General features: G+C 41.3%; 1 protein-coding gene across 6 annotated transcripts in view; it reads left to right on the top strand.

The window, feature by feature from the left end:
• The window catches only part of ctnnd1.L (catenin delta 1 L homeolog), a 123,050-nt gene that overhangs the window by 17,215 nt on the left and 83,449 nt on the right, over positions 1–22,386 (top strand). For 4 of the 6 annotated variants that reach the window (NM_001088999.2, XM_018224358.2, XM_041568424.1 and 1 more), the window contains 3 exon segments: positions 946–1,154; positions 19,461–19,595; positions 19,756–20,177. In NM_001088999.2, coding sequence (NP_001082468.1) covers positions 966–1,154; positions 19,461–19,595; positions 19,756–20,177 — 746 coding nt within the window. In that variant the 5' untranslated portion in view covers positions 946–965. 6 annotated transcript variants of the gene reach the window in all.

Here is a 22,386-nt window from a genome sequence, read left to right as displayed (position 1 = left end):
GTGACTCGAATCACTGGGGTGTTCTTAACTTTGCACCACTCGCCTATTCTGTCTTAACTTTGCTTTAATTTGCTTTTAGTGCATGCACTAACTGACACCGTAAATGAGCAGTATTTCCAACCTGTTGTCCTCGCGCTGCTGTAGTAGACCTATTAAAACATGATAGTAGAATAACTGGAAATCCCTGCTAAATAAAAGTTAAAACAGAAACTTTTTCTGAGAACTTGTTCTGTAACGCAGTGGAACATATTGAGGGTCTCTTATTCTACCCTTATTCTCTGGGTGTGCATGTTCATAATGTATAATTGAATGCATAATTGCTGCATGTGGCCTTTGTAACCATCTCCAGTTTTTTCTGCATCCTCTCTCCTTCTCTTTCTAATCTTATTTTTGACCTTGTTAGAGGCACAGTAATAGCAAAAATGAAAGTTTAATTAAAATATGTACTGTTTACCCTGCTCTAGTAAAATATGTTTGCTTCAGAAACACTGCTATAGTTATATAACTAAGCTGCTGTGTCGCCATGGGGGCAGCCATCTAGTTAAAATAGGTTTAAATGGCACAGTTTGCATAGCAGTTAACAGATAAGCTCTGCCTTTACTCCTTTTTCATCTTTGAATGTTTGCACCCATGGCTACAAAGCAGCTTATTTCTGAAGAAAACACACTATATACCAGTGTAGAGCAACAGTACATTATATTTTAATTACATCTAAATACATTTTTTTTGGTGGTAACTGTTCCTTTAACGATTTTTTTTTTAAATTCATACACTCATGGGTTGCAAGTTAATTCAACAGCTTTCAACGTAACACATGAAATTAGCAACCAGGAAAAGGTGTACTCTTTGGGTTTGCAGGGCTGTCTCTTTATTGCTGATTTTTAATTTTGGTGTTTTTCTTTATTTTTTTTCTTTGGCCTTTTTCTGTCTTCCTTCTTTTTCCAGCTTGGGTCTCTCCTTTCTATATGGATGAGCCAGAGTCTGAAAGTCCGGCCAGTATATTGGCCTCAGTGAGAGCTCAGGAGGCACAGTTTGAGCTGTTGTCTCGTGCTCTGGAAGAGGAAAGGAGACACGTCACTGCTCAGCTGGACCGGGTGTGGGTCACTCCACAGGAGCCTCCCCTCGCCAATGGCTCCCTCACCCGTCGCCAGCAGGTAACAAATTAACTTAAGTACATTTCTTTGTAATCTACAGGCATTCTGCACATGCACATTTTTTTCAGATTTGTGATTTTGATGCTACATATACATACATTGACATATATTTCTGATTAAATGGTAACTATACTCGTGTTTAAGATTAATTTATATGCCAACAGTTTTCAAATTAGAGAAGGCAGAAAATAAGATCAAACGCCTAAAGGAATGGTTCAGTGCAAAAATAAAAACTAACTAAATAGGTTGTGCAAAGTAAAAAATGTTTTGAATATAGTTAGCCAATCATGTAATGTATAAAGACTGGAGTGACTGGATGTCTAACATAATAGCCAAAACACTACTTCCTGCTTTGCAGCTCTCTTGGTTTCCACTGCAGTAACCAATTAGAGACTTGAGGGGGGGGGCACTGAGCTGCATGCTAAGGATCAATTGCAAACTCACTGAACAATTGTGTCCCATGGGTCCCCCCTTTTAAGTCGCTGACTAACTCAGAGTTAGAGCACTGCCAAGCAGGTAGTAGTTTTCTGGCTATTATGTTAGACATCCAGTCACTGCAGCCTTTATAAATTACATACTAACTAACTATATTCGAAACATTTTTATTTTGCACAGCCTACCTGTTTGCACAGTAAATATAGTATTTTTACACTGAACTGTCCCTTTAAGTGAGGAGTTAACTGATCAGTGTCTTGGAGAAGGAGATATTAGAAAATGTAAAAGATATGGAGGGAAGAAAAATTCACAATAGGTGGAATCTATCAGATAAACTGAACTGACAAAAAAAAACTTTATTAAACACCATTTCAACAGGACCTGCCCTTTTCCAACTTTATCCCTGTACCACCAGATATTTTAAAAATAAAAAAAAACCAGAATGTTCATACGAAGATGTGTGGAACTTTTAAGATACTGGGACTTAAAGGGGTTGTTCACCTTTTAGATAACTTATTATGATGTAGAGAGTGATTTTCTGAGATAATTTGCAATTTTTTATTATTGAAGGTTTTTGAGTTATTTAGCTTTTTATTCAGCAGGCCTAAATTACCCTAGCAACCATGCATTGATTTGAATAAGAGGAATATGAATAGGAGAGAGTCTGAATAGAAGGATCAATAATAGGGGTGGGCGAATTTTTTGACGCCCATACACTTTAATGGGTGTAGGCGACATTTTGCTGGCCGTGAATTTTTAACGAAACAGGTCAAATTCGCCCATCCCTAATCAGTAATAAAAAGTAACAATATATTTGTAGCCTTACAGTGCATTTGTTTTTGAGAAGATGACCGCAATACCCATTTGAAAGCTGCAAAGAATCTGAAGAAAAATGCAAATAACTATAAAACTATAAATAATGAAAACCAATTGAGAAGTTGCTTAGAATTGGCTTTTCTATCCATAATATGCATACAACTCCATAATACGTTACCTTAAAGGTGACCCACCCCTTTATATAGAAAAAACTTGGATAACCCCTGAAGCCTTTCTTTAGCTTATAGTACATTGTCCTTCAGTACATTTTTAGCAGTGCAGGTGTCGGGGAGATTTTATCTGGTTACCTTTCCGTGGGGGGGGGGGATGATACCATTTAAACTTGCAGTGCACTGAAAATAATCGAATCAGGCCTAAGCTTCTATGAAGGATGATATGGCAGAAACAATTCTATTTCTGAGAACCATACTTTAGTTCATTTTGGATTGTATTTAACAGCTATTCTACAGTAATATGCCAGGTTCAATTAATATATAAGTTGTTTTAGCTTTTCCAGTAGTGTGTGGTTTATGTAGTTTAACTTTGATTTTGTTTTAGAATTATAAAAGGGTATGGTTTATATTTTGGTGATTTGACAGTGATAAAATGCTTTGTTTGTTCTGTACTTCTTTCAGTCAACATGGAAATTGCATTAGGAACTGTAACACCAAAATAAATTAATGTTCTAAAGTAGTTCACATAATATACTGTACTGTTAGCATGCACTGGTAAAAGCTGTTAGTATGCTTTAGAAAGACTAGTATTGTATATATAAACAAGCTGCCGTGTAGCCATGGGGGCAGCTGCTGGGGAAAAAGTAGAAAAAGCTACAGAAAAAGAAACAGATCATATGGGGGATCCTATCATCAGACCACCGCACCACTGGCCTACCTTTTGCTCCACTACTCCCTTGGTAACTAAAGCTTTCTGTAATGTCCTTTGTATTTATAATGTGGTTATACGGTTATTGGCCATTACAATCTTGTATTGACTGCAACTGTACTATTTCTTATTGCGGAATCTGCACGCAGGATGCGTTTATATATTAAGCCTTTTGTAGCCTTTCTCAGCTTTTTAAAAGTAATTTAAGGGCTATAGACACTGTGGAAGGCTGGATGCAAAGTAAGAATTGGGCACAATTTGCTTCTTTTTTTTTTTTAAAACTCTGTAGCCACACCGTATGAATTGAATTGCTGTAGGTATTTGCTCTCTGTTTTGGACCAAACATGGAGTAACTTAAATTATCCTATTTAATTCGAGTAATAACAAAAACATTAGGGGGTTTTTGTGTAGGGAAAAAGTCTATGTTCTGTGGATAAAAGTACTGAAGTTCCACAGATTGTAGATCCTATGTTCTACAACAATTCTGGGCAGGGGAGCAGCTTTTAAAAGGCAACAAGCAGAAGGCGTAATGAGCAGAACCTTGGGTGCAATCGCCATGGGGCTATAGCATTTACACTTATACATACATATATTTTGGGGGGATCGGGTGGGCTCACACATACACATAACAACTAGTTTGCCAAGCTTATACACATACACAATTTTGTTGCTCTTTTTCTGCATTGTGTTTGTTTTTTTTTTTTTGTCTGAAACAAATGGCTTATTGTTATTGTGCAAGAACGTGCCGGGAGTTCTGCGTGTGCTCTTACCTCCTGGTCTCGATGCAGGCATCTGACGTTCTCGAGTGCGGCATGACGCTCAACGTTTGTCGCAGAGCATCATGATGTCATCAGTTGGTGCCAGTGGATTTTGGCGCCAAATTCCCTTTAAAATGCCTTTTCTTTCCTGTAATAGTGCCCAAGCTGGCTTCGGTTTACAGATCATGCCTAGGCGTACTAATTTTGATTTGATTTTCTAGTATTTTGACTCCTGCCTGACTCTGATTCCTGTTGCCGGCCTTGACCTTTTTGCCCGTTTTTGACTACGATTCTGCCTGATCCTTGCCAATACCTCTTACAAACTCTCAATCTCCTAAAAGCACAATTCCCGGTTGGTTCTGCAGCAGAAAGCCAGAGGCCCCAAAAGGGCGTCGGTGAGCACCGGAATTCCCAAGGGGTACTCTTGTGCATCTGAGTGCCAGCTGCCATTAAGGTTCCTGACTGGCGAGATGTTGGCTTGGGCAGGATGGAACCTTCCCCGGCCGCTGCTTCCCCTTCCTTGGAAACATCTTGGAAGTGCTGATTAAACGCCTGGAGAATCAAGAGGCTCAACAAGTGCACCTTTCCCAGGCTCTACAACTTATTTTGGCTAGCCTGGAGACTCTTCAGGTTTCTGGGGCCACTTCTCACCAACCCGCTTCAAGCCAGAGCCAATCCTCTCCAGCACTTCCTTTTCAGGACACTCATTCTACCGTTCCCAAGATTCTGGCCCCAGTACAGTGGTGATCCAGATGCTTGCTGCAGTTTTCTGACACAGTGCAAGATTAAGTTCAAAGTGGCTCCTGAGCAAGGTGGCTTATTATAAAGTTGCTCTTCTTCAAGGGAAGGCCCTTGCTTGGGCTTCTCCTCTATTGGACAGAGATGACCCTTTGGTACATGACTCCACTGCCTTTCTCCTGGTCGCAAACTTGACGCTTCTGTTAGGCTCATGAAGATACAATAAGGATCCATTTCTCCAAATATGCTATTAACTTCCGGACTCTGGCTGCTGAGGGGTCCTGGAACAATGAGGCCCTTGTGGCAGCCTTCTAGAGTAGGCTAAATGAGGATCTGATAGATGAGCTGATAACTTTTTTTTTTTTTATCAAGATTGATTCCAAAATGAGGGAAAACTCATCCCTCAAGTTTCAAACCCGCAGACCTGCTTCTTCTCCTCTTGGAACGGAATTCTCTGCTTCTTACCTTTATGTGAGGAACCTATGCAGATTAGAGCTACATGCTTAACTGCTGAAGAGAGAACGCGTAGGAGAGATGCAGGACTTTGTATGTATTGTGGTCTCGGCCTGCACCTCAACTAGACCTCTGCATCTGGGAAACGCCCCAGCCTAGGTGTGGGGGGGGGGATCTCTCCTAGGCAAGATTTGTGCACAACTAATCACCTTTAATTCTTTGTTGTTTCTCCCTGCTTCTGTAACGTACTTGTCTGGTAGGAACCTTAGAAGCAGTGGGTACATTGATGCACCCCTGGTGATTTCGGTGGTCACAGGCGTCCTTTTGGGGCCCTGGGCTTTCTACTGCGAAACCTACAAGAAGTAGTGCGTAATAATAAGTCCAAAATTAAATACCGGCAAGTAATAGGCAAGACGTGGTCGAAGATCAGGTGAAAGGGTCAAGGCAGGCGGCAGGAATCAAAGTCAATAATCAGGCAGGAGTCAAAAAACAGGAATTCAAACACAGTATAAACACTTAGGCAGGATCTGTAAACAGAAGCCAGCTTAGGCACTGTCAAAATGGAGAATTGGCCTTTTAAAGAGGATTTGGCGGCTAAAATTCAAATCCGGCGCAGAAAAAAGGCGTCATGACACTCGGCATCAAAACGCGAGCGTCACTTCGCTCTGCTTCAAACAATGAGGAGCCGGCACCAGGGTCATTTGCCCTGGAGACGTGTCGGGAGGATAGTAAACTGAGGCAGTCTCTTGGCGCGATTTACAGTACCCCCCCCCCCCTTCAGGAGTAACCTCCGGGGGCTCCCAAAACCTATCTGGAAACTTCTTGTGAAAGCTCTTGTGCTTCTCGACTGATCAAGTATCCACAGCTCTCACCCAAGACCTCTCTTCTGGTCCAAAACCCCTCCAATGATCCTAATATTGAACATTGCCTCTCACCTTCTTAGAATCAAAAATTTGGATGAACCTCGAACTCTTGATGTTCATCAAGAATAATGGGAGCAGGAGGAAGTTGATCAACTGAAAAATTATTCCTGACAAAAGGCTTGACCAAAGAAACGTGAAAAGAATTGGAGATGTTCATGGTAGAGGGAAGATACAATCGGACGGAGACAGGGTTAATTACCTCCTTAATCTTAAAGGGTCACGCATAACGAGGTCCAAACTTGGCAGAAGGTAACTGAAGCTTGACGTGTTTAGTGGAAAGTCAAACAAAATCTCCCAATTTGGGAGGATTAGTACGACGATGCTTGTTGGCGGCAAGTTTCTGAGAAGAGGCTTTGAGAAGAGATTGATGGACTTGAGACCAAGTGGTTTTGAAATCATGAACAAGAGCATCTGCTGCAGGTTATCTGTCATCATCATCAGGTTGAAGGACAGATGGATTATGGCCAAACACAGCAAAAAATGGAGAGCATCCCAGAGAATCGTGTTGTAAGTAATTACGAGCAAACTCAGCCCAGCCCCAACTCCGCTCGTTGGAACAAAACGGCCCCAACTCCCACCTCCAAAGCATCGACCTCTAGGATAAACGGCTGGGCAGGATTAGGATGAGGGATTGGAGGAGAAATAAATGATTTCTTAAGAGTCACGAACGCCTCCTGTGCTTGTGGGGTCCAAGAAGACTTAAAAGGTTTTCTTGTAAGAGCTGTAATAGGAGCCATTGTAAAATTGTTGATGAACTTGCGGTAAAAATTGGCAAATTCCAAAAAAAACTTTGAATAACTTTGACAGTGGGAACAGGCCAATCAAGAACAACAGAAACTTTAGCTGGATCCATCTCGAACCCAGAAGAAGAAATAATATAGCCCAAAAATGAAATCGTAGACTTGTGAAACTCTCACTTCTCAAACTTGGCGTAGAGACAATTCTCCTTTAACTTAAGTAAAACCTGTTTCACTTGCAAAAGATGTTCCGACGTTGAAGAATAGTAAACCAAGATATCGTCCAAATAGACTATGACACAGGTCTACAGGAACTCACGAAGGACATCATTGATGAGACCTTGAAAGACAGCAGGGGCATTGCACAAGCCAAATGGCATGACTAAATATTCATAGTGGCCATGCCGTCTTCCACTCATCCCCCTGAAGAATACGAATAAGGTTATACACCCCTCATAGGTCCAATTTGTAAAACCTTTGGCTCCCCTTAATCTATTAAGCCATAAAGTGGATCACCGTCATTTGAAGCAAAGTAGGTGGTTCTTCACAGTCAGGACAGTGAGGTTGTGGAATGCACTGCTGGGTGATGTTGTGATGGCTGATTCAGTTAATGCCTTTAAGAATGGCTTGGATGGTTTTTTTGGACAGACATAATGTCAAAGGCTATTGTGATACTAAGTTCTATAGTTCGTATGTGTGTATATATAATTTATGTGAAAGTATGGAGGGGTGTGTGTATGGATGCTAGGTTTTCATTTGGAGGGTTTGAACTTGATGGACTTTGTCTTTTTTTCAATCCGATTGAACTATGTAACCATCAAACAATTCAGTAATCAAGGGTAAGGGATAACCGTTATTTATCGTTATTTTGTTCAATGCATGGTCTTAAGAGTGCCATCTTTTTTCTGGAAAAAGAAACCAGCTCCGGGAGGAGATGTAGACTTTCTGATGAAACCTTTGGAGAGATTTTCCAGAATATATTCCTTCATGGCTTGAGTCTCTAGTATGGATAAGGGATATGTCCTTCCTCTGAGGAATTAAGCCAGGGATCAAATCAATCGGACAATCGTAGGGACAATGAGGAGGTTCAACCTCGTTATATTTCTTTTCAAACACATCTGCAAAGTCTTTGTAGACAACAACAAGAAGAAGATGATTGGATGCTGGGAGCAAAGAAGAGGTGGCCACTGAAAGAATAGAAGAAGCCATACAATTGGAACGGCAAAATGAACTCCAAGCTGTAAGCTCCCCAGTGGACCAATCAATGGACAGATTATGGAGCCTGAGCCAAGGGAAACCCAAAATTATGGGACATTGGATCAGCAGGAAAGAGATCTCTTCATGAAGACTGCCAATACGAATTAGGACTGGTGCAGTAGCAGAGGTGAGGACACCCGGCGAAATCGGTCTGCCATCCTCAGCCCGGGCAGAAAGAGGAATCTTGAGAGGAACGGGACCTAGGCCACAGGACTTGGCAAAAGAAATATCAATAAAATTTCCTGACTCTGGTCAATCTGGGCTACCGGAGCGAAGAGTTCCTGCCAGGGACCGACCGACTGAGTGAGGTGCGCAGCACCAGTACCTCCCCACAAAACTAGACAGGCACACTTCCCTGTGGATCCCCTGCCTTCAGCCACTAGCGATCTTCCACATGGGGTGGTCGTGTGTCGGCGCTGGCGTCATTGGACTGCATCAATACGCAAGCCAGAAGAGGGGTGGTCCGGGCTTCCTACTTTGGCGCACTTTCTCAGAGCAAGTCATCTCTCTTCTATTGATAAGATGCTAGGCAAAATGGCAGATACTTCTACCACCTCAACAAAACGTAAGCGAGAGTCTGATAGAAAGGAGGCATCTCTCAAGCTCCTTTCATCTAGCCCCTCGCCTTCTGAAGGGGAAGTGTTTTCCTCAGACCACTGACTCGGAAGTGGGTGATAACACAGGGGAAACCTCTGCTTTGGTTGACCACCTAATCAAGGCAGTTTTTGAGGTTTTTCTGCTAATTAACAAGTCTCATAGCCTTTTTAAGAAACACCATAAGACCACTGTTACCTTTCCAGCTCACAAGCAACTTCAGGCCCTAATCCAGGACGAATGGCAGACCCCAGAGACAAAATTTCAGGTCACAGTTTTTCCAAACAATATCCATTTCCTCTGGTGGTGGACGTTCCTGTATCCAGATTGTCTAGGGCAGGGATCCCCAACCTTTTGTACCCGTGAGCAACATTCAGAAGTAAAAGGAGTTGGGGAGCAACACTAGCATGAAAACTGTTTTTGGGTGCCAAATAAGTGCTGTGATCAGCCATTTGTAGCCCCATGTGGATTGTAAACCTACATTGAGGCTCTGTTTGGCAGTGCACCTGGTTTTTATACAACCAAAACTTGCCTCCAAGCCTGGAATTCAAAAATAATCTCCTGCTTTGAGGCCACTGGGAGCAACATCCAAGGGGTTGGAGAGCAACATGTTGCTCACGAGCTACTGGTTGGGGATCACTGGTCTAGGGTCACAACCCTTCCAGTTCCAAACGCATCTGCCTTTAAGGATCCGACCAATAAAAAATTGGAAGGGTTCCTTAAGGCCATCTTTGCGTCTTCCGGATCACCCCTCTTACCCATCCTGGTGGCTGCCTGGGTTACCAGGGCTATTGAGGCTTGGACGTTCTCTCACCCAGCTACTGCAGGAGGACAACGCAGCCGATCAGATTTCCCTGTTTACTTCCTTTATGGCAGAGGTCACTTATTTGTCGGAAAGGCTGTCTTGGATGCAGCCAAATTGGTGGCACACTCATTCTCTCTCTCTGTCGCTGCCTGCAGGTCCCTCTGGTTGAAGCTGTGGTCAGCAGATCTTGGGATACAGACTCTTCAGAAAGGCGCTAGGAAAGATGATCTCCAAAGCTACAGGGGGTAAGAGTACACTTCTGCCGCAGAACAAACCCAAATCTAGCTTTGCTTCTGAGAGAGGCTCTTTCTTTTGGAACCAGAGCTTTTGGCAGTACAGGGGAAGTCCTCCCTCGCGTCCCTCTAGCTCATTCAAAAAGCATTTTTCCAACAAAGGGAAGTCTTCTTTATGGAAGGCCCAGAAGTCCCAAGCCTAGCGGGGACAAGCCCTCTTCCTCCTGACTACAGCATAGGGACTGTAGCCCCCCTGACACTTGGGGGCAGACTTCAGATTTTTGCAGAGACCACTTCACCTCTCCGATTCGTGGGCTCGCGACGCAATCTCTGCAGGATTCTGTCTCAAATTCTGAGGTTCATCCCGCCACATCAACCCACAAAAAGGCAAGCCTTCCTGTCCATAGTCAACTCCCTGGAGGAGACGGGAGTCATTGTTCCCGTTCCCCCTTCACAGCAGTTTCATGGATACTATTTGAACCTTTTCATCGTTCCAAAAAAAGGGACTGCTGGATCTCAAACAACTAAACAAGTGGATTGTTTACCACTGCTATAAGATGGAATCCCTGCGCTCAGTCATCCGAGAGATGGAACCTGGTTCCCTTAGACAGCTGGGATGGAATTATGACACAATGCAACAGAAGGTGGTGTTACCACGGGAGAAGCCGCAACAATTGCAGTCCTCCATACACTGTCTCAAGGTGACGCAGCACCCCACAGTTCAGGCATGCATAAGGGTCCTTTGACTGATGGCATCAGCCATAGAAGCAGTCTCATTCATGGTGCAAAAGAAGACGCCTCCATTACGGCTGAGAGCCCATTCCACCTGCCTCCCAGTGGGAGAGGCCCCTTACCCCACTGTTCCAGTGTCCCCCTTACAACTGAAGTGAAAAGGATTTAACGGTAAGCATAAATCTTTCTATGTCTACATATAAACCTGCCATACTGCTAGTTGATCCAGAGGAAAAAGGCTCTGCAATTTGCCTCCGAGGGGGAAAAACCCTTCTGACTCAAAAATGACTTGTCTCTGGATCATCTTGTACTATGAGCTATCTTCCATAACCTTTTAGTCCCTCGCTTGTTAAAAGGCACCCAATGCCTTCTTGTAATTCAGGGAGAGAATTAGACAGCTTCACAGCTCTCGTGGTAAAACACCCTTTCTGAATATTAAAATGGAACCTCCTTTCTTCTAATCGGAATAGGTGCCCACGTGTCCACTAGAAGGACCTACTTGTAAAACAAAGAGAGATTTGGATACCCTTATATTTATATATAGTTGTATCACCCCTTAAAGGAACAGTAAATCAAAAAATGAAAGTGTTTTAAACTAATAGAAATATAATCCAGTGTTGTCCTGCACTGGTAAAACTGCTGTTTGCTTCAGAAACACTACTATTGTTTCATATAAATATGCTGCTGTGTAGCAATGGTGGCAGCCATTCAAATGAGAAAAGGCTCGGGTTACAGATAAACTCTGTAGAACATAATGGTGTTTAACCACTATTTAACTCAGGGGTAGGCAACCCACGGCTCTTCATCCTGCTTGCTGCGGCTCGGTCTTCAGGGCCGCATTTACATAGCAAGCACCCCTAGTCTTGCTGTCATTCGTTGCCCTGTCCCCTTCCTTTTATTCAATAAAACTTTCATCATCGGGACCAGAGCAATGGAGATTTGCGTACAGGAAATTTTAAAAACTCATATCTCCTGCACCGCCCCAGTGTTTCTGAACCAATGTGGGTGTGGTTGGGCAGCATGCCACCCCCTAAAATCCTGCCACCCTAGGCCCGGGCCTTGTGGCCTCTCCACAAATCCGGGCCTGTTGGTCTTGCATGTCACGTCATCTATACAGCCCTCACACCTGCTGGTGGCTTCTTGAGTGTGCGACCGCGGTAAGCTATCCGTTAGCTTACCGCGGTCGCACACTCGGGAAGCCACCAGCAGGTGCGAGGGCTGTGTAGATGTCCCAGGGGTGACAGGCAAGATGATTCATTATGGTCCTTACCGCGGTCACACACTCCAGACAAGAGAGAGAAGATCAGCATGGAGCTGCAGAAACAGACGTCGCATTAAACAGATGAGAACACTACCATTTGATAGGGCTAGTCAGTATTTAATTTATTTCAAAGTAGGCCTACACACTGCACTTCTAGCACTTTGTAGCAGTTAAAATTAAAAAAAAGGTTAAAACTTTTAAAAGTTTATAAGCGGTTATGTTTTGCAGCTCTAGACTACTTTTCTTTAGTGGAAGAGGGGGCAAAATGGCTCTTTTGATAGTAAAGGTTGCTGACCCCTGATTTAACCTGTGCCATATAGCCTTTTTTCAATTTCGACCATTGCTACACATCAGCTTGTTTATATGAACTATAGTAGTGTTTCTGAAGCAAACAGATCAGTTTTACCAGTGCAGGACAAAAGTACATCTGCCACTTAAGGTGGCCTTACCCACACATATATTATGTTTCTTACAATATTTGTTGCGTGTATTTGCTCCTCATTTTCAATCTTTGCCTTCCTAATTGCTGCTTTAAAACATTTATTATAGTGTTTATATTCATTAAATGCAGCTTCTGTCCCCAGACTTATATTCTAGTTTTAAATACCTTTGTCTTCTTTCCTGTTAACTTCTTTACTTGTGAATTAAGCCACGCGAAGTGGTTCCCTAATGCTTCAACTTTCACTTAAGGGAATAGATTGAGAACAGTAACTATTTAAAATCATTTTAAATGACCGCAATTTCTGCTCTGACTTTTTTTGGTAGAAGACATAATGCTCCAGTTTAATGAATCTGGATCATTAGAGATCACTAGATGCAGTATAGCATGATTTCTGGTTGGCTCCTCAACAACTCTGACATAAAATTGTTGGGCAACAAGTTTATAAACTTGTTCCCATTAACTGTCCTGGCATTGCTGTTGCCCCAGTCAATATCTAGCTGTTAAAATCCCGCATTATTGAAATTATTAGCATTTTGTGCGCAATGTGAGAGGCGGACGTCTTGAAGGGAGCTCAGACTGGGGTTTTTTTTTACTTATATTAGCAGACAGAAGAGCATAAACTTTGCTTTATACGACGCAAGAGGGTCCTTAGTGTTTGAAGATGCCTCCGAAGTTCAGAAAAAAAGACCAGCAGAGTTTATCTGGTTATTTACAACGAACTCCGACGTAAGGGTTCGTTGTAAATATGGCACTGTAGATGGCACCGTAGCACCAAGATGGCACCGTAGCTTCATCTCCTGCACAGTCCGATGATTCAGCTGAATGGGCAATGGCAGTCACCTTGCAGGAGCTACAAACTCAGCTTGAGCAACTTTATGCTAAGATTTTAAATACTGTTTCCGAGGCGGTTGGTAAGGCAGTAACTACACATCAATGATTTCGGCCAGCACACTGCACATTTGGAAACCAAAATGACGGAGTCAAATTCGCCGGCACAATGTGATGGTAGATGAATGTGATCGCTTGTCCAATGACTTTTATTCGACACAACTTCACTTGGAGGACATGGAAAATCGTGATCGGAGACAAAATTTGCAGATTAAAGGTATTCCTAATAATCACTGCTATGGAATTATCTGCGTATTTACAGGAACGGTTTCACACTATAGCTCCTGCTATTCTTGAGGATTGGCGACTAGATCAAGCTCATAGGGCCTTAGGTCACAATAATGACTCTCCTGATCGTCGACTCCATTATTACTCCAGTAAAGAGGCTATAATACAACTCGCAACTCGACTTAACTTCTTTTTCAAGAATGGGAACTACAAATTTTTTCTGATCTGGCACCCTCAACCCTAGTCAAGAGATGGGCGTTGAAAGGCTTGACAATGCAGCTACGGGAGAGAAGAATTAATTATAAATGGGGTTTCCCATTGATTGTTTCTCATAATGACAAGACTTTCACTCTACATAATCCAGATGGAATGGCGGCGTTTACCAAAAAGTTGAGCCTTTCTGAGAACTCAGTCTTGAATGCCGGGACAGCTCCGGAAACTGTGAATACGAAAATGGAATAGTGGCACAAAAAAACAGCAAACCTACTTCACCCTGAATAGGGTAAAGTGTCATTTGGAATGTCTACTGCTGACCTCTCTCTGTTGACAACAGGTTACTCCTGGCGGAGCACAATGGTTGAATGTGCTCATAAATCCCCCCCCCCCTCGACCGATTGTATTCGGCACCCAGACCGATTCTGGGTTGAACTTAACAATATTTTTTCCCATGGCCTACTAGTACAAGCAATGGTGCTGATGTTATTTGTCATCAGATGGGTAAAGTTTCAACAATGCTTGCTTGACAGCTTTTTTCTAGCAGACACTGTACGAGGCACGATGTGGGCGTTATGGTTACAGTTAACTTGCATATACTTATTGTTATTGTCGTTCTTTCTGGTCTGTTTTTTCTAAATTCTCTCTCTTTTCACACTTTGATCCCCCCACTCTCTGTTTGATAAATTGTTTCGAAAAGTGAGTCTCTCCAGTAGCACTATGGTAAACATGACATTATGGCAAATTTAACTGTTATTTTGTTAAAGGGTTTAAAAGTCCTGTTAAAAGGATGGCAGCATTTCAGTATTCTAAGAAAATATGTGCAGAGGTAGTAGTCATGCTGCAGGAGACTCACTTTTCTACAGGTCATGTACCCAAGTTTTTTGATAAAACTTATTCGCAAGTTGTACATACCACTTATGAATCCAAAACTAGAGGGGTTGCAATTTTTTACAAAAAAGGTCTACCACTTATTATTGCTCATATTGTAAGGGATCGTGAAAGCAGATATGTTATCGTTGTTGTTGGCCATAATGGAAGAAAAGTTACTTTTGCTAACATATGCTCCTAATGATTCTCAGAATGCTTTTCTGGTAGACTTTCTTTATACATTGGAACGCCACACTGAAGGACAATTTATACTTGCAGAGGACTTCAACATAGTATTGCAGGCGTCATTGGACCGCTCTAGTTTGACAGTACATTCTCGGGAAGCTTCTAAAGTGGTTAAGCGTCTCCTAGGGTCCCTAATGTTGATAGATACTTGGAGATATGTCAATCCCGCTACATCTAAGTATACATATTCTCCTTTACATGATTCCTTTTCTCTGATTGACTATATTTTTGCGCATTTGGACTTCATTCTGCAGATTCAGGGGGTAGATATTACATCGGTAGGTTGGTCTGACCATAATGTTTGTGTTTTGACGATCCAGATGGCACCTTCAATACCCCCGACTCGGTTATCGTCTTTCAATGAGTCATTGTTGAATTCCCAAAATTCATTAGAACTAAGTTATGATATTGATGAATATTTTCTGCATAATTGTACAGTTGATTCTACTCCTATCATGGTCTGGGCAGCTTTTAAACCTTATATACGAGGCCATCTTATTCGAATGGGGGCATACGCTAAAAGAATTAGACAACAAAAAATAAATCGCTTAACTAGACAACCCATTGTTTTGGCAGTCCAGGTCAAAATACTGCTGAGATACAGGTATTAAAACGTGAATTGGCAGACCTGCAGCTTACTGAAGCAGAAAAAAGTATTAAGTGGACAAAACAAAGATATTATGCTTTTTCAAATAAGGCCTCCACACGATTTGCGAAACGACTTAAAATAGATGAACAAGGGCCACCTATTTCCACTATTTTTAATCAGGCAAGTCAACCAGTAATATAGTTAGTTGGGCAAATATGTAATGTATAAAGGCTGGAGTGATTTGATGTATAACATGTCAGTCTGAATACTACTTCCTGCTTTTCAGCTCTCTTGGTTTACACTGACTGGTTACCCTGGCTACCAGGCAGTAACCAATCAGAGACTTGAGGGGGGCCACATGGGTCATATGTGTTGCTTTTGAATCTGAGCTAAATGCTGAGGATCAATTGCAAACTCACTGAACAGAAATGTACCATGTGGCCCCCCTTCAAGTCGCTGACTAACTGAGTATTAGAGCTGAAAAGCAGGAAGTTGGATTCTGGCTGTTTTATTAGACATCTGTTCACTCCAGCCTTTATACATTACATTTTTGGCTAACTAACTATATTAGAAACATTTTTTATTTTGCACAGCCTGTCTATTTACCCAGTTTTTATTTTCACACTGAACTATTCCTTTAAGCTAGAAACAGGAAGTCTGATACAGAAGCCCATGAGTACACAATAGAAGGAAAGGAATGCTGTGTTTCTTTTGACAGAGGACTCGGAGCAGCATTACTTTGAGGGTTTAGTGGTGTATTTATATAGACCTTTCTGATAAAGCTTACTTAGTTTTAACCTTTCCTTCTCCTTTAATCAGGCATTTACAGAAATTATTGGAATGTTGGAAACGTTATTCAATTTCATGGCTAGGTCGTATATGCGCAAAATGACCTGGTTACCAAAACTGCTTCATTATTTTTGGGTTTTGCCACTAGCTGTCCCATTAAAACATATAGCGTATTTGCAGAAACAGATATTAGCAGATATTTGGTACAATAAGAAACCTAGGGTGTCAAGTCGGGTACTATAATGTAAACCAATATTCGGAGGTTTGGGAGCCCCAAATCTGCTGCTTTATTACAAATCAGTGCAGATTGACCAGTTGGTCAAATGGCAGCTTTTGCCAACTACTCGGTATGGGTTGAGATGGAAGCACGGGATTGTTATCTGCTAACAACCAATTATGGGCAGATCATAGGGACAGAAATAAGTTTGGGATTCATTATTTGGTTGTACAACACTCTTTGCGGATTTGGGATTCGTGTAAATATCGTTATTCATTATGTAAATCTTTACAGCAATCTATTGTTGGTAATCCTTCTTTTGTACCAGGTCTGCAAGCACAACTTTTTGAAAAATGGACGCAAAATGATGAGTACAATCTCTTTTAGGTCCTTTACCACATGAAGTCATTTCAACTTTTACAATTTGCTTATGACTTCCCTGATTCTGAAGTATATGTTTATGCTCAAATGCGGCATTTTGTACAATGTCTCATTCATAATATGACATCCCAAGACAATATCATTTTTGAAGCTTTGTGCAAAACCTCCCCACTTACTAGAGGCATGATTTCAACACTTTATACTCAGATGCTTTCAACTACTTTTCAAGCTAACCCAGCTTATTGTACCGCATGGGAACAAGATTTACCAACAGTGCTTCCTGGCAATGGCTGGAATAAAATTTGGATTGCTACTAAGAAAGTGTCTGAGAATATAGCGATAAAATAACTTTCGTATAAGCATACGACCAGATAGTATATGACACCTAAAAGAAAAAATCGAATTTCACAAATGCATTCGCCCCTCTGCTCCCGTGGTTGTGATGATATTGGCTCTCTAGCAACATCATTGGCATAAAGTGCATGCTTTGATACAGGAACTTTGGTCGGTGACATTCCCGTTAAACCCATGGGAATTATTGCATAATCTTCCACTTACATTGCTTAATAGACCAGCTAGACATTTAGTTAAAAATGTTCTTTCGGCTGCCAATTGGAACCTGGCAATTAGCTGGTTATCTCCAGATATACCTTGGCAAAAGACTTTGCACAAAATAAATGCAGTATATGCAATGAAAGAGCTTACTGCTCGTGTACAAGATAATATGGATAATTTTGTTGAAATTTGGACGCCCTGGAAGGCCTATATGGTTGCAAGACGGCTTTCCTTGTAGTAATATAGTGGAGCTACTGTGGGTAATAATCTAAGCCAGTGATCCCCAACCATTAGCTCGTGAGCAACATGTTGCTCTCCAACCCCTTGGATGTTGCTCCCAGTGGCCTCAAAGCAGATCCTTATTTTTGAATTCCAGGCTTTGGGACAAGTTTTGGTTGTATAAAAACCAGTTTCACTCGATTTAAATCTAGTGTACGAGCAAATGTCGCTTGGTGAACGCCGGTCAAAAAAGGAGTGTGAACATTCTAAGTATTTGTGGGAAGAATGGAAAAAAAGATACTATTTACCCGTGGAGGAGCCACATATAGAGGTTACCTTTGGCGTATAAAGATGGGAGATCTAACTCTTTTACTTTTACTACTTTCTTTTATTCTTTTTTAATTTCTCAATTTTTTTTTTTTTATTAGACTGTCCTCTGCTAGGTGTGAGGTAGGGGAAAGGTTATTGGGGTATTATTGTACACTTATTCACTATAATAACACGGATATTAAAATAACACTACACTTGTACCAGTACTGGTACGGGATTCTCATGTAAATACGGACAATTGTCCCTCATAAGGATAATGACATTTGTTTTTTATATCAATATTGGTACTTACAACCCATAACAAGCACAGGAAGGTGTTCTTTAGAACAACACGGGCACTGGTCCCCTATAATATTACTGGTAATATCAATAACTAAATATTTATCTACCTATGTATTCACTTTTTTTTTTTTTTTTTTTTACACAAGCACTGGCACTCTTTCTAAGAACAATATCGACATGGTCTCACTTAAAAATAATGACACTAGTTATATATAAACACGGGCACCTGGTCCTTACATTTAGTAGTAACACTTTACCCCCAGTAGATAGGAACCCTCCCCTTATAATAACAACACCGGCAGGAGTCAATTTATATTCTTTTATTCGCTGTGAAGTGTGTTTTTTATGAATGTTTCTATGTTATTTATTGTAAAGGAAATAAAATTTATTTAAAAAACAAAACCAGGTGCACTGCCAAACAGAGTCTCAATGTAGGTTGACAATCCACATAGGGGCTACTAAATAGCCAATCAAGGCCCATATTTGGCACCCAGGAACATTTTTCATGCTAGTGTTGCTCCCCGACTCCTTTTTACTTCTGAATGTTGCGCATGGGTTCAAAAGGTTGGGTATCCCTGATCTAAGCTATTTTTTTGCTTACTTATTGTGTAGAGCGGGGGATCCACTTTTAATCTTTCTTTTCTGCTTCTTGTATATTCTTACTATTTTCTTGCTTTCTTTTTTGTTACTTCACACTATCTGGTTCAGCAACCAATGTATAAGCTATATAGCATTTGGATACATTGTATATATATTTGAAACAGACATACTGTAAAATTGTGATTCTTTATTACGTGAACCGGAAGTAAAATAAAAATCTTTTGTGAAAAAAAAAAATGACTGCAAATTCAGAATATCAGTCTACATCATGCTCCATTAATTAAGATGGACTACACCTTTAAGAAGTGGACTTTCACAGATACTTCACATGGAACAGACTGGCACGCTGGAAAACATGATAAATGAATGCAGGATATTTTATTTTGAAATTAACATTTCTTTTAAAATAGCCTAAGCTATTAAATTCTGCTTTTGTCCCTTTTTTTTTTTGGAAATATTTTAAAATCTTGCAGGGACACCTAAGCTGCTAAATGGTAGCTTACAAATGGGGGCAGGGAAATGCTCAGAAATGGGGGCAGGGATATGCTCAGAATCTTCTTTTAATTATTCTCCGTATTTTTCATGGACCTGCAATTACTGATGGAAGATTGGGTGTTTCACTGGGTTGTATAAATCCCAGTGAGCTGAATATGATGTAGATATGGTAAGGCTAATCACTGTTTATCCTATAGAGCCTTTAAAGTTAATTTTGACACCCTAGTTTCTTTTTAAATAATTTAGTTGCAATATACACTGGTGAATTCTATAAAACTGAGGCATTTTGGTAGTTTGGTTTTGGTTTATGTTTTGATTCTTTTGTTTCTCCTTTGTAGGACGGGCTGCCATTTTTGTACACCCCAACTAGGATGGAGGCCCATTCTGTTCATGCAGATGAGAGATATGTCATTGACGATTCTTCATACAAATCATGCACACTAACTGATGAAAGTCGATGCAGTGAAATCCCAGTGAGTGTAATAAGTCGTGTCAAGTCATGAAAATGTGTGATTTATTTATTTTTTTTGAATACGAGAAAAAAATCAAACTTCCATTGGTCATGCTTTTGTATTTATATTCCTGAATCCCTATTAGTAAATGTTGGTGGTTTTTTTTTTTTTTTTCCCCCAGATACAAACGGTTGTGGGATACTCTCAAACATTAGATCGACCATACAGGGAGGCAGCTGGAAGTGGTGGAGCTTATACTACAGTACCAAGAAATTACCATTTCCGTGGTCCCGGAGTTGATTCAACAATGCCACTGATTTCCCAGTCTCCACACCCTGGTTATAGTAGTCTGTCCAGGCCAAATCAGCGGTATCGCAGTGTTGATCCTTTCCGCGGCCCTGGATATGGACCCCAACCACAGGTTAGGGGTGGTGGTCTTGGAGGCAGCCAGTCTGATCTACTTTCAGGAAGGATATATGGCTCTGAAGATGCCTATGGATTGGAAGATGATCGAAGGAGCCTGGGAGGATTTATAGATGGGCCTGATTATGCTACTACTGGGAGGAGAGGGGCTAATGGAGGAGACCCTCGCAGAAGGTTAAGGTAAGTCCTGAGATTTGGATGTTTTTTTTTTTGTTTTTTTTTTTTTAAGAGATGTCTACAATTTGCCTCTGTGTTTAATGCTTTTGTAGTCTGGCTTTTCTAATGAATACAAGCTCTGCACTGTTTGGCTTATCTTGAAATGCAGACTTATGTTCTCTTTATATTATCTAGATCTATGAGAACAATAATGTGTAGTTGGATAAATAACTGATTTCTCCACATCACGCTTTTTAACATTTAGGTTTTTTTATGGTAATTACTTAACTTTTAATTCATGATTTGAACAAAAAAAAATTAGTGATTGTTCTATAAGCATATTATTATGTATTTATATAGCGCCAACATATTGCGTAGCAATGTAAAGTAAATGTGATTATACAACTAAATCACATGAATTATATACATAGAACATATGGAGTTACATACATCACAATAAATACCGGTACAAAAGGTGAGGAAGGCACTATGCAAAAGCGCATACACGCTAAAGGGAAGGGAGTAATACACAAGGTGTGGAAGTGGCAAGATCGAATTAAGTGGGTGAGCAATGTGGTACTGTATTTGGTGTTGCATTTGGTAGTTAAACAGAGTGAGGGTAGGCTTCTTGATAGAAGTGTGTTTTAATAGATTTCTTGAAAGCAGAAAGGTTGGAAGAAAGTCGGACAGACCATGGGAGAGAGTTCCAGAGGAGGGGTGCAGCACTTGCAAAGTCTTGAATGCGAGCTTGTGAGGAGGTAATGAGAGAAGCGTTGAGTAGCAGGTCAGTAGAGGATCATAGTAAGTGTTTGGGTGAGTATATAGAGATGAGTTCAGAGATGTAGGGTGGGGCAGAGTTATGAAGTGCTTTGAATGTCAGGGTCATTAATTTGAATTTGATTCTGAAAGGTAGCAGAAAGCCAGTGCAGGGATTGACAGAATGGCGTGGCAGAGGAGGAGCAGTTGCTGAGGTGTATGAGCCTCGCAGCAGTGTTCACTACAGACTGGAGAGGTGACTGTCTCTGGATGGGAAGGCCAATTAACAGAGAGTTGCAGTTGTCTAGACGTGATATGACGAGAGAGCGAATAAGAATTTTGGCAGCATCTTGGGTGATATGTGATCATATTTTGGATATGTTCCTTAGGTGGAAGTAACATAAATGTAATAAGTGACTGGATATGATGAGTGAATAACAGGGCAGAATCTAGGATAACCCAAGACACTGGGGAAAGGGGGTGGAATTGCTAGCTATGATGGATACTTCCGGGATTTTTCTGTTGTTGGTAAAGAGAACCATTTCAGTTTTATAGAGGTTTAATTTAAGGTAGCGTTGTGACATCCAGGTAGAGATAGTGGACCGGCCGGAGGAGACGCGATTTAGGAGTTCTTGATTGAGATCAGGAAATGAGAGATAGATCTAAGTATCGTCAGCATAGAGGTGGTAGTGGAAACCATACAAGTTGATTAATTTGCCGAGGGAGGAAATATAGAGGGAGAATAGTAATGGTCCCGGGACGGAGCCTTGAGGAACCCCAACAGAAAGAGGTAGGGGAGAAGATGCTACTCCGTTGTAGGAGACACTGAAGGAACGATTGGTGATGTAAGAAGAGAACCAGGACAGGGCTGAGTCACGAAGGCCAAGCGAATGGAGGGACTGGAGGAAGAGAGGGTAATCTACAGTGTCAAATGCAGCTGAGAGGTCAAGCAGTATTTGTGCGTTTCACAGAAATAGACGATGTTGCTGTATCCCTCAGAGAGGAGGGGGGAGATAACAGAAAATTTATATAGTGTAGTAATTTCAATATTAGTATTAGTAGTGCGAAATGATTGTTGGCTTTAGCGGTTAAAAGGTCATTAGTTAGTCGAGTCATGGCAGTTTCAGTGGAGTGTTGTGGCTTAATACCAGATTGTAGGGGGTCCAACAGGTTATTGTCAGAGAGGAATGAGGTTAGTCGGTTGTAGACTAGGCGCTCAAGTAGTTTAGAGATGAAAGGTAGCAGAGAAATAGGTTGGAGGGATCAAGAGAGGGTTTTTTTCAGAATGGGGTGATGAGCATGTTTTAGTTGAAGGAAACAGTCCAGTTGAGATTGAAAGATTAAATAGGTGAGTTAAGGCTATGATTAGACAAGGATTGGTATTGCGGAGAAGTTTTGAGGGAATTGGATCAAGCGGGCAGGTGGTAAGTTGAGAAGAGGCCAAAAGCTTTGAGACTTCCTCATCAGTGACAGGGGT

The sequence above is a fragment of the Xenopus laevis genome, chromosome 7L, assembly GCF_017654675.1.
Source record: "Xenopus laevis strain J_2021 chromosome 7L, Xenopus_laevis_v10.1, whole genome shotgun sequence".
In the NCBI taxonomy this organism is placed as follows: Eukaryota; Metazoa; Chordata; class Amphibia; order Anura; family Pipidae; genus Xenopus; species Xenopus laevis.
This window is presented reverse-complemented; position numbering and strand designations above follow the sequence as displayed.